General features: G+C 30.6%; 1 protein-coding gene across 1 annotated transcript; it reads right to left on the bottom strand.

Moving 5' to 3' along the window:
- Positions 1 to 3,186: 3,186 nt before the first annotated feature.
- Positions 3,187 to 5,538, bottom strand: LOC149539090 (uncharacterized). The gene is made up of 2 exons (XM_089800441.1): positions 5,375 to 5,538; positions 3,187 to 3,831 (listed from the first exon to the last, which is right to left on the bottom strand). Exon 2 carries the CDS (start codon positions 3,787 to 3,789, stop codon positions 3,451 to 3,453), a length of 339 nt encoding a protein of 112 aa, XP_089656567.1. The 5' UTR covers positions 3,790 to 3,831; positions 5,375 to 5,538; the 3' UTR covers positions 3,187 to 3,450.
- Between the last annotated feature and the right edge of the window lie 7,398 nt (positions 5,539 to 12,936).

A 12,936-nucleotide genomic window follows, 5' to 3' on the forward strand; every position in this document is an offset into this window, starting at 1 on the left:
AACAATGTGTTTTCTAACCTTTAATAAGGTTGGCTCTTAACCGAGCTCACTTCACAAGAGTGAAAAGTGGTAGCATGTTACTTCGTGATTTTTTCCAAATTGGATTTCCACGTTAAATCTTGGTGTCATATATGTGTGAATGTTATATTTGTGATGCATGTCATTCACTATTAGTTAGCATATACTAAACATAGAGTTAAGTAATGAACATAATGTTAAGTTACTATATGAACCGAGTGGTTTAATGAGATTGTTTAAGTTGTTTGAAGTTAATGAAAGTTGAATTGGTACATCTAGACCTGAGGATATTTGATTCCCCCTCTCCCCCCCCCCCCCCACTCTCCCTCTCAGTTAGTCTAAATATTGTAACAAGAGGAACCCCCAAATAGAGATAGTCATCAACAATACAAGGAACAAAGTGATTGCAATGTTAATCAACTTGGCTATTATAGAGTAAATCAGATGCACTACATTTGTCCTTGCCAAATCTTGGATTAGTTGCTTTTATTTCTTGATTTCATCTACTATTTGTTAATTTATAGGTAATGATGTAGCTTGAAACAAAATTGTTATTATTATAATTATTTTAATGTTTAGGTACTTGTTTGCATAAAAATAGACTATCAATTTTCATGATCTCTCTCATCCTAATGCAAGTTTCATGATGTCACTCAGTACTATAGTTGACATCATGTTTCATTTATACAAATTGTTCTTCAATTAATAACCTAAAATGTAGAATTTAAGGTATTTAGATTTTAATATTGCATATGTATCTTCAAATACATCAATCTAAAAGATGCTTTAGAGATACCAATCATGAAACACTTCAATTGGTAACATAAGTTAGATATGCACCTTCAGAATGATCTATCAATATCATTTACCATAAATGCATCTACTCTATCTATGCTATTGTATTAGTTTATAAAGCTTCAAAGTTAATTACATCCGCATATCAAACTATCACCCAAATTAAACATAATAAAGGTTTCATTTATCTTTTGATTTTTTATTGTCCACATTCCATTGCACTCCCTTGCTACAATTACAATTCATAAACTACACACAAAACCTTAAAAACAAAATTTGTATTCAAATCTATACTTAATTTACCCATATCTAAACATCAAACTAAAAATGCACCTTTTATAAAGATTAGAAAAGAAAAAAATCTAAGTTTTATAAAGATGTGAAGGAAACAAAAAAATAAATGCCCCTTCATAAAGCACGCATTTTAGTTTGCAGTTTAGACGTTTCCAATAACTTCATCGTATCTAATAATGATAAAATATGTTTAAAATTACATATTAATACAAAACAAAATCTCTCATTACAAGTTGCCATGAGAAACCTCCTTTAGATAAGCTTATTAAAATTTTGAACCCTGGTTAGATGCAAATATCCAAAAGACCAGCCTGAAACCCAAGAAATTAGCGAGTAGCATGGAACTTATTTTATATCATAAAACAGGGGCCTCTGAAAGTTGTCAGTCTTTAAGAATGAATAGCACCGTACCACTGAAAAGTGTCTTTCATAACTTTCTCTTTAATGCAGTCAGCCTTGTCAATACCAGGCTGCTCCTAAAATCATGTGTTTCCAGATCACCACTTACTCATGCCAGCTAAAACTACACGGATACCATCTCTCCTCCTCCAATTTACCCTTCGCAAGAATAAGATAAGGAAGAGCAGAGCATCAACTTTCGTTTATGATTCAATTATCAATTAGTCTTTTACTGAGAGTTCGTTTGCGGAAACAAGTTGGTGGCTGTCCATGTAGGCAATGCTGTCACCTTAACTGTTATCTTTCTCTCCAATTACTATCTTTAAAAAAATTTGGTATTTGCAAGCAAACATGTCAAAACAAATCATCACGAATATCAATAGCATTTGCTTTTTTTCATTTTTTAGTTTTCTTAATTGCTGATTGGTCTATTTGTGCAAAAGTACTATAACGGCTATTGGGGTATCTTGGTGGCTGGTACTGGACGAACATTTTAAAATGACACTTTTAGACCACCTCGCACTCTATGAGTTCCATAAAGAGTTATGTAAATTGCGGGAAAGCCGAAAGGTTCGCTTTAAGCTCTTCACTCACCTACAGAGTTTCACCGAAACAATCGGCAAATTTTGTCATACAAATTAGGAAGTGTAGGTGCACGAAGTTAGCCTGAGCAGCTACTGGGCCGCTTCCCCTAGTAGGGGAAGAGATTCAGCTACTTCAGGCTAACTTTGTGAGTCTAGATCTCTTGAACTGTAAGTCGAATTATGTTGATTTTCTTTAGGTGACTTAAGAGCTTGAAGCTAAGGTTTCAATGTTTGGGCATTTACGGAACTTTTTGTAGAGGCTTTTGAGTATGAAATGGTCAAAAAGTGTCATTTTAAGACACTTGCCTGATACCTTGGTATATTCACCTCAAATAGTTGCTCACCAAAAAAAACAGTACTTTTTGTACAAATGGACCAATCAACAACCAAGAAAGCTTTTAACATGTGTAATTGGCTATTAGTACATGTGTTATCGGCTGTTAGTAAAAGTGTTTTCATTTCTTGAGACTTTTTAAAAGCGATAATTGGAGGACATCACGAAACCGTCAGTCATTGGAACCCCTGGCGGCTGGATCTCTTCCCCTAATGTGTATTTTTTTAATTTAATTGTCTAGATATTATTTATATTTCTGGATGCAAATAAAATGTACATGACTGAATGACTACTATTCCATATCTGGTGATAGCAATATAAGACTACATCATACTCTCTGACGCAGTACACCAATTCAGACCGATGTTACCTAAACCAAAAATAACTACTGAATCTTGACATACATAGACAACAAAAATAAGTCAATGATATCCTTTTAAAACCTAGATTTCGAAAGCTAAATGTAATAAACAATTTCAATTTCCAGTAGCAGTTCCAAAAATATGCCTACTCCAAATCCAGGCTAATTCTCCAAAGTATTTTAAGGGAAAACAAATATCATGGTAAGTGATCTGCATATATCATATATATGCTCTGCCATTCCAGTAAACCATCGTGCAGAAACCAAACTGATCCTCCCGGAATAGTAATCTCAGACAATATTATACACTACCCAAGAGGAATTCATGCTTTCTGTGGCAAGATAAATATTATTAAAAATGGTATATACACAAAAGCTATACTGGTTAATGACAGTACTAGTACTTAGAACTACTATTATCATTTACTCTCAATGTAAAAAGTACAGTACATGTTCCTCATCTAAGAGAATTCAAGATCCAATACCTAAATTGGTGATTCTGCATAATTTGACTTTTTAAGTTGCTTGTTCATTTAGGCAGTTTAATGTACAATTCAAAATACCATAATATAAGCACGGAAGTTCAAAATCAAACTTAAAGATCCAAACATAGACAAACACATCTATAACCCGAGCTTGGTGTTCTGATATTGATGCAGACAAGTCTAGGTTAAACAAAGCCTATTTCCCTCTGGGAAGTCCTCAAAATGCCAATCCCTGAAGATATCTCTGCGAACAGCATGACACCTTACTAATCTGGGGCTAACAGGATCTTGATTTGTAGGATTTCTACTGGCACCAGAAGATGACGGCGGCACTGGAACTACTCTTGTTTTCACTATAACTTCTGCTGCTGCAGGATGATCATGATGTTGTGGGTTTCTCCTGTTAGAAGACCAGCAACTTACTCCCCACTTCTCCTCATCTTGAGAGTGAATAGAGTAACTCCTTAGATCAGAGTGTGTTCTCGTTACATTTTGACAAGACAAACATGCCAGACTCATGGTTGCAGGATATTCGAGATATTTCACCAAGGCCTTCAAATTCTGCAAAGAAAAAGTAAATTACACATCTTATTGGCATTGAGACAAAGACAAGTTTAAAAAATTAACATCACTATTGCTGATTGATGAAAGAAGATTTCTAAGATCTATGAAATGTGCAAATTCTGTTTCTGGATAAGATTGTGTGCAATTTTTTTAATTTCAATGTTTCAGATTCTATGATCTATCAATCATCAGAATAAGAGAGTAAGAGAGGAGAATGCAAAATGGGTATGATTCTGATAATAGATCATGGAATATGATCCTAACATCGATGTTATAAATTCATACACAATCTTATCCCAGAAACAAAATTGCACACATTAATAGTGCCGTGCAACTCAGTTATATAGAATAGAATCTTTATATAGAATCAGATCTAACAAGATGAATAGTTTGGTATCATGCATGGAAACCCACATGTACCCAGATCTCAGATTGGTAACCAATTACATTCCTGGGTTACAATACCAATGTTTATAGCCGTGGAACTGTAGACTTCATCTATAGCATATTTCACAACATCAATAGGGCAAAAAATAGTAGTCAAGGCCTTTGTTGGGGGTTAACTAGATGATTGGAAAACAAAAAAAAATCTTTACTGATACTGTCTTAGAGATTAAAACATCAGCCATTGGCTTCCTCCTCCATTCCCTGAAGATGGATCTGAAACGTAAGGCATGAGTTTATAACTAAAGCCGACAGCAGAAACCTTAGACACGACAGACAAAGATTAGAACTCGTTGACGAACACTATGAACATGATAGCCTCTCATATTAACTCAAACAGAGGATATCTTACATGATAGTATTAATAATGCCAACAATATGATATGATCACTTATAAAGATAAACCAGAAAAGAGGGTTCTCTTCATAATACTATGTTCAAATTTTCTCCCCCTTGATATTAACTGATCTGTAGAAGATGTGTTGTAACTTCATAATACAAATTGGGTTTTCTAAAATAATAAGATAAGCTATAACTACCTATGCATCGACACTTTGAATGCATACAAGCAATATATCTGCCAGTAATTTAATTCTCTGGAGAACGAACCTTACCCATCCATCTAAGCTTTCTACATATACATGAAGCATCTGATGTCTCTGCAACAGGTGAAAACTCTAAAATATACATTTACATGTCCGTTTAGAATTCCAATACTGTATTTATTGATTTTGAAACATGTAAAAAACTCTTAAACAAACTCTAACCATTAAATCTGTTAGATTTCCACAATCCATGTTAAATGTTTAAATTTCTTCTAGGATTAATTGTGTGACTGTTTCTAACATTAATGTTTCAGATCATACTACATGATCCATCATCAAGAAAAAAGAGAGCAAAAGAAAAAAAAGATTTAATGCATTTATCTTGAATTTTAATCTCAATATATTCATGCAATATCAGCTGTGTCTGCCTGCATCATACCCAGATGCCCTAACAACCCAATACATTCTTCCTTTTGAACTTTCTAGATCACTAAATTAAAATCAACAATCTGATTGCAATATCATGACCTATACAAGCAAAATGGACTCACCTGAGATCTGCACACACTCCACAAGAATGAGCTAATCAAGTCCACTGCAATTCCCGCTAAGAGTATCCTGAATGAAGGCCATTGTGATATAAGTCAAGATGTAAAACACAGATTGACCCTCTACCAAAAGTCCAAACGGTTGTTTTCCTTCTCTTGCTCTTCTTAGTGCTTCATAAGAGTCGTATCGTTTATGTAGTTAGCATGTTCCAAGTTGAAAGAACTGGACACCTCCTTTTCAAGATTCTCCAGCATGGTGTAAGGATATTGCCACTGAAAGCCACCCAAAAAAGACAAGAGGCCCACCAAGGGCATCACCTCTTATTCAGCAGCATTTTTTTCCTACGCCACTCATCCCATCCCCACCTTAAAAAAGTGATATCAATGGCCAAATAATTCAATATGAACCCTAAATGGGGGATGGGGAGGTGGGGCTGGATGAAACAATGTGATAAACTTGTCTTACTTATTGAAAGAAGTCGGAAAGGCTCAAACCCTAAAAGATATACAGTGAGATTGGACGTGTACTTAAAGAATCGCCATACCTACCTTCCTGGATGCTGCTAGCAGGCCCACTTCCACGTGCATCATCTTTATCTCTCTTTCCTGCTTAACGAGCTCCAAACAACAAAAACACTTGCTCATTGTGTGGGTCAACCATACGCATAACATGGCATTAACCCTTCTGTTCATAAATTCACTGAGTGACTTATCTATGGTACAAACCCTGCAACTCTGCACACACTAAGGTACTTAATTCACACCCTGCAACTCTACATACACTAAATATATCGATTGAAAAACTGACAACATGGTCTGGTCTGCCCCCTGGGATTTGATTCTGGTTCGTATTAATGGGTGTTTATTTTGCAATTTTACTTTAAGATCATTTAGCTATTTTAAATGAGGTAAATTGTTTGAAAAGATTAATGGTAAATTTGTGTTTATATCATTTATCAACCAATCAATCTTAATATTCTCTTGAGTTTTAGTGAGACATTATTATTCTCAGATGTCTTTTATTGTTTAACTTTTCCTTTTTTTTCAATTAGACGTTCAGGTAGAACAATGTAGGAAAAATGAGCCAAGTACTATTTGTTTGGTCAATGGCTATTGGGGGTGAACATAATGGTTCTAGGCGAACATTTAAAAACGACACCACCTCACACTATACAAGTTCTACAAAAAGCTCCATAAATACTGGAACTATAGGTGTGTGAAGTTAGCATAGGCTGCCATTCGGTCGTTTCCCCTAACATGGTTTAAAGTCTTTCGTTCAACATTGACATGTGTTTATTAATGTAACATCATGCATGTAACTTTTGTTGTAGTGAAGCTATGTTAGAGCTAAGGGGACAACAACTATGATAGACAAGAAAATATGAATAAAACATGCCTACACCTTATGTTTGTGTCAAATAATTTAACTTAAAAGTTTTCATGAAAGAGGAGATCAAATAAGTTATCAAAACTGAAACATTAATTTATGTCCAAGAAAAGGGACTAGTTAAACATGCCTACACCTTATGCTTGTGTCAAATAATTCAACTTCAAATTTCTCATGAAAGATGAAATCAAATAAATTATCAAAATTGAAACATAAATTTATGTCCAAGAAAAGGGACTAGTTAAATTTTGTATGTTTTTTCCTAGCAATTGCTTGTTGCCTCTTTGCTTGTGCTTTTTTAGATTTTTCAATTAAAAAGATCTAAATAAAATCATTTTAAAATATCCACTTCATTAGTTTCTTCCCTCGACATCATTGTATGCCAAATTAATTATTACTTTTAATAGAGATAAAAGTAAATATATCGCAATCAATTGTAAGTAACAATGATAAATGCTAACAACTAATATTTCAGCTAAACAATATAATATAGCAAAAAACAAACTGAGCTGTGATAATTTTTTTATTTTACTTTTTAATCCATAACACAAGAATTTTTTATTTTTATTTTTCCAAATACTACATTAAGGTTATTAAATATGAGAATTCATCCATGTAAACTTTAGTACAATTTTTTATTTTTTAATTGTTGGATTATGAATATAATAAGGTGTGTTTTATAATTGGGGATTCTCATTGCGATGATGAGAGGAGGAAGTTGCTTAAAACAAGGAGTTGTTGTGCAATCCATATAAAAAATGTGACTTAGAAAAATGTCTTCACTCTTTCTAGGCTTGTCAAATTAGGGCATTGAGGGGGATAAAAGTAGGGCCCGGTGTCCATCCTCTTCTTGTAGATGATTGGTTGTTGATGGCGGTGCGTAGAAATGCTGAAGCTGATGGAATTGGAACTATTAAGGTGAGCGGTTTTTTGGAATCTGCTCTTAAAAAGAATCCAATTCCTTTGTTATTCTCAATTTTTTTTCCTTTTGTGAAGAATTATAAATTTTTATTTATTTTTGGTTGTGAATAAGTTTCTTAGCAATTAGGATTTGGTTTAATAGAATTCGTGATGTGGTCATGATTTTGTCTTATGTCATTTTGATATTTATTAAAGTTGACAAAGTGTGAATGAATTTTTTTGGAATCAAGTTTTTATTATGTGTGAATAAAATTAATGGGAATCAAAATACTTTTATATCATATGGAATAGGGTCAAAGATTATATTCTAAGTATTTTGAATAGATATATTTTCATTGTAAAGGTAAGGTATTGTTATTAATTAGAAGAAAAAAAAAATTATAAAATATTTTAAACAAAAAATGTATTTTGTTATTTTCTTGTACTATTGCATTCAATTTGCATAATTACTTAATTAGTTTGAAAATCAATCACAAGTAATGATCTTTGAATAATTAAAATATTTCTAAAGTTTTTTTATTCTTTTATAAATTTTATATTTCATATAAATTATACGATTAGCTCAATTCATTTTGTGTAATAGGAGCCCTTGGTAGTTCTCCATAATGCAATATTTTTGCCTTGATTGAAGGTAAAATAAAAGTTATTACCTAATAGTTGTGTTAGTTTTAGTTTCTTGTGCATAAGTTTTGGTTAATCAAATTTACAAAAAATCAAATAAATATAATAATAACATGGTCAATTTTTGTACTTTGTAAAGATTATTTTCATCAAAAGAATATATATAAGTGAAATTTTATATATGAAATTGTATTTACAAGATGTAAAAGCATCAAAGTAAAATTTATTTACAACTACCAATGAGGTAATAAGAGTATAATGAGTTTTTACACTATTCTATTTATTCATTTTTAATTATGCTTAGAGAACTTATTAATTATATAAATGGTTTTTTCCCATTTTTCACAATAATTATTTTTCTGATTTTCTAATAGTTGAATTAGATTAAATTAAATTTATTATAAATTTATTTTAAAAATTACAATTTGTAATTAATGCGATCAGATTTCTACAATCCATCTTAGTTATGTTAATCAGTTTCTGGATTAGATTGTGTGGAGATTTTTGTCATCAACGTTTCGAATCACACTACGTGATCCATCATCAGGATGAGAGAGCAGGAGATGTCAAATAAAGTAAGTAGCAGATTTAGTAAAGACTCACCATATATAGGAGAACAGGAAAAAGAAAAGAAAGCACCAACCCCAAAGTTAAACCAAAAAACATAATAAATAAATAAAATTATATAAAAACAAAACAAGACAATAAGAGGGAAAGACTAAAACCAAAGTCAACACACAAGAAAAAGGTGAATAATAAAAGAAAATAAAATAAAATACAGTTAAAAAAGAGATGAAAAGAAATGAATAAAGAATAATGAAATTAAAAATTAAAAATTAAAAATAAAAATAAAAATAAGACTTAAATAAATTATTATCGAAGACCAAGACAAACAAAAGCTAAAAAATGTTATATATATGTATATATATATATATATATATATATATATATATATATATATATATACAAGAATACAAACAAAGATATATAAATATGTATATATATATATAAATAAATATTATATATATATATATATATATATATATATATATATATATATATATATATATATATATATATATATATATGTAAATCTATATATATAGATGCGTATATGCAACACTATATATATATATATATATATATACGTAAAAATATCAAAGCAACTAAGAAATACCCTAGCAACTTAAAAGCCTAAAAATGAAAAATGAAAAATATAATAAATACTTGAGGTGTATATGGAATACACGCATTACATATCTAAGTGGGCAGCTTATATATATATATATATATATATATATATATATATATATATATATATATATATATATATATATATATATATATATATATATATATATATACGTACACATACTTATAAACGTACCCAAAAATATATATGTGCTAATATTATATGTATGGATAAGAAACTGATTAACATAATTACAATTTGTATTCAATACTTACAAATACAATTAAGAATAATAAGGCAAAGTACATGTCACTATGTGGCACTTGTTTAAGAATTGCTTAAAGTTTGGAGATTATAGATATTAGACCAAAGTAGAGTGTAAAACAATAAATTTGATAGTAAGAATTATATTATCTATTCTATAAAATATGCATACACATAATTTTGATTAACTAAACATGTGTCCTATTATGATCTATAATTTACAAAAATCAAATTTAAGTTATATTCTAATTTATTTTTTATGGAGGTTCAACATTTTCGCCTAGGCCACAATCCCAACCTTATCTCTGGTGGGCTCTTTGTGAGCCTTTCAACTTCACCAGTAGACCAAGGGTTATTTTGATAATAATATCTTTAATAATTCAAAATCTATTTTATGAGTGATTATTTTTTCAATACTTATATTTTTTCTTATAAATAGTAATGCTCCAAAATATTCATTACATTTTCTTATTAAGAAATTGTTTATATAGGTTATATCAATTCATTTATTTTTGGTAGAAAATTGATGTCATTTATAACTTTGTTATTAGATTATATATTTTTTTAAATGTGTAAGTAAAAGGTGTATATGTAGACTATTTTTAATATTCATTTTTTATAACTTTATGAAATAGTCCAACCTCTAATTTGATTAATTTTGTATAAGATTTGGCATTCACTACAAAAGGTGACTGAAATCCTCATCCCCTAGTGGTCTAGACCTAGCTTTTATACTAAATAGAATGAAAGGAACAATGAAACCCATTTTACTTAGTCTTAGCACAAAAATTATTCTTTTGAAAAAAAAATAGAAAATATATTAGCAATTTTAGATTGCACTTGCAATAAAAACTAATAATATTATTCAATTTATGAGATTTTCAACATGCAAATACTTTAGGTAGAAACAAAAAGAAACTTCTCTAGCTAGTCTAGTACCAAATACCTATTTTGAATTCATTTAGGACTCCTAAAATCTTAGTTGCGGATTTTTAATTAAAACCCAATCTATAACATATGAGAGAATTCATGCAATAAAGATAATGAGAATAAATCTGCATCTTAGAATAACACGCTTTAAAAGAAAATTTGTAATATAAGAAAGCTCTTAAATCTTATAAAATAAGGAATTGACATAATGTGCACCTTTAATATTTTCATAAAGAAATGGGCTTAATATAAGGTATTATAAGTGTGAGTTGCAATGTTTACAAGGCTTGCAAGGTATACAATAGATACCTAACCTAATATTATCTCACTCATTGTGTAAATTTAAAAAGTATGACAAAAATATAGCCTAAAAATCATAGTATAGTAGCAATAACCCTTGCTAGTTTGCACCAATATCATTTCTCAATTCTTACCATTGAGATTATTGTGTGGATGTGTTTTTGTGTTGTCATTAATGGTTTTCATTGATGTTTATATCCTTTTTGTTTGGATGAGGTTCCATTTTGATATTTTGATGGTTGGTATTTGCATGCTTTGAATGTTGTGCTATGATGACCTATCTTTGGTCATGTTTGTATTGGTCTTGTTTATTTTACAACATAATGTAGTACACTCCTTTAGGTTCAAACCAATTTGGAAATTAGTTAATGTGGTCTAGAACATTTTTGCCATGGTAATGTGTACATTTTATTCTCTTGCTTTGGATATTATGGTAAACGGATAGTGTGTGTATTTTGTCAAGGAAGTTCTATGCGGTTTTCATTTTATTTATTTCCATTGTGGGAATATCTCATAGTGATCCATTTTAAATTATGTTTGGTTGACTTAGATATTTATGGAAACATGGAATGGTATAAGTAGAAACTATGGTTTTGTTCTTTGAATATATGTGTATGTGTTTCATGAATGTGAATCTGAAAAAAAAAATCTAGATGTTGTGAAGTGTGAAAAAGTAAGAAACCAAAGGAAAAAGATAATGAGGTTCTTCTGACATTGTTGTTGATGATGGTTATTTCCATGGTGGATTCCCTTTCATCATTCTTCTTTTAGCAATGAACCTTTTTCTAGTGGTTGTAATAGCTAGATAATAAGCCCACCAAAAATGACCCTTACTTGCAATGAGCATCTTGGTAGTGAACCTTTGTAAAATATATGTTTAATCAGTATTTTATATTTTAGAATCAGCATTATGGGTGGTGTTTTGCACTTTGGTTTTCCATACATAGATATCTAGTGTTCATTGTGTATGGCATTCTTTTATGATTTCATGTTCATATGTATTTTAATTAAATCTAATTAAATTTAAGATTGGTCAAGACCAAATAAGGTTAAAAGAATTGTTTTATGACAACTAATTCAATAACCTCTTAGTTCTTGGTATATTCAACATTTGGTATTAGTGAATTGGTTTCTTGAAGGAGAACTTAACAACTTGGGGTAAATCTAATTGTGCATAGATTGACAATTCCTATATTTGATGGACCTAACTATAGTTTATGGAAAGTGTTGATGAGAGGTTACCTGATTTTCCCAAGTTAGAATAATTAGAAAGTTGTTGAGACAAAATATGGTGTACTAGAAAATGGTCCTATACTCTAGCTGGGATCCCATCCTATGAAGGTAATAAAAAGAAAGGTATGCAATCTATAGTTCTTTATCAAAGATCTAGTTAACAAAAGTTAATTCATTGAGCATTGCTTATGAAGTTTCAAAAAAATTGAAATAAATTAATGAAGGAAATGATAGAGTCAAATGATCAATGAAGTTGATAGATAAGAACATATATGAAATTTGAGAGAAAAAGAAGGTGAAGATATCTTAAGCTATTTTAGATAGTTAGTAGTGCATTAAATGAAGTAAAAAATCAAGAAGGCTCTTTGATTGATAAAGATGTTTTCGATAAGGGGAAAAAAGATTTTGAAGGGGCCTTGAAACCCTATACAATGCCTAAAATACCATAACTCAAATGCCAAGGCCTCACATCATAGAATGAGTCTATCATTCAATAGGATCCATTGGGGTTCTAAAAGGTTCCCCAAACCTTGACATTGGGTTTAAGATGGCTCCAAAAACCATCATTTCCATGTAGCTTAAACTAATGGTCATTAAAAACTAGTTAAAATTGAGAAATTTTGAAAGGCTCCCACAACCACCATGGGATTTGACTTAGCTCCCACAACCATATTAGATTTTAAAAAGGCTCCCAAAACCATAACAAGGCTTTGAAAA

The sequence above is a fragment of the Cupressus sempervirens genome, chromosome 9 (genome assembly GCF_028749045.1).
Source record: "Cupressus sempervirens isolate cs-2001-9-10 chromosome 9, ASM2874904v1, whole genome shotgun sequence".
Lineage (NCBI taxonomy): Eukaryota > Viridiplantae > Streptophyta > Pinopsida > Cupressales > Cupressaceae > Cupressus > Cupressus sempervirens.

Excerpts from the sequence above, each read along its gene's own strand:
- LOC149539090 (XM_089800441.1), bottom strand. The coding sequence starts at position 3,789 with ATGAGTCTGGCATGTTTGTCTTGTCAAAATGTAACGAGAACACACTCT.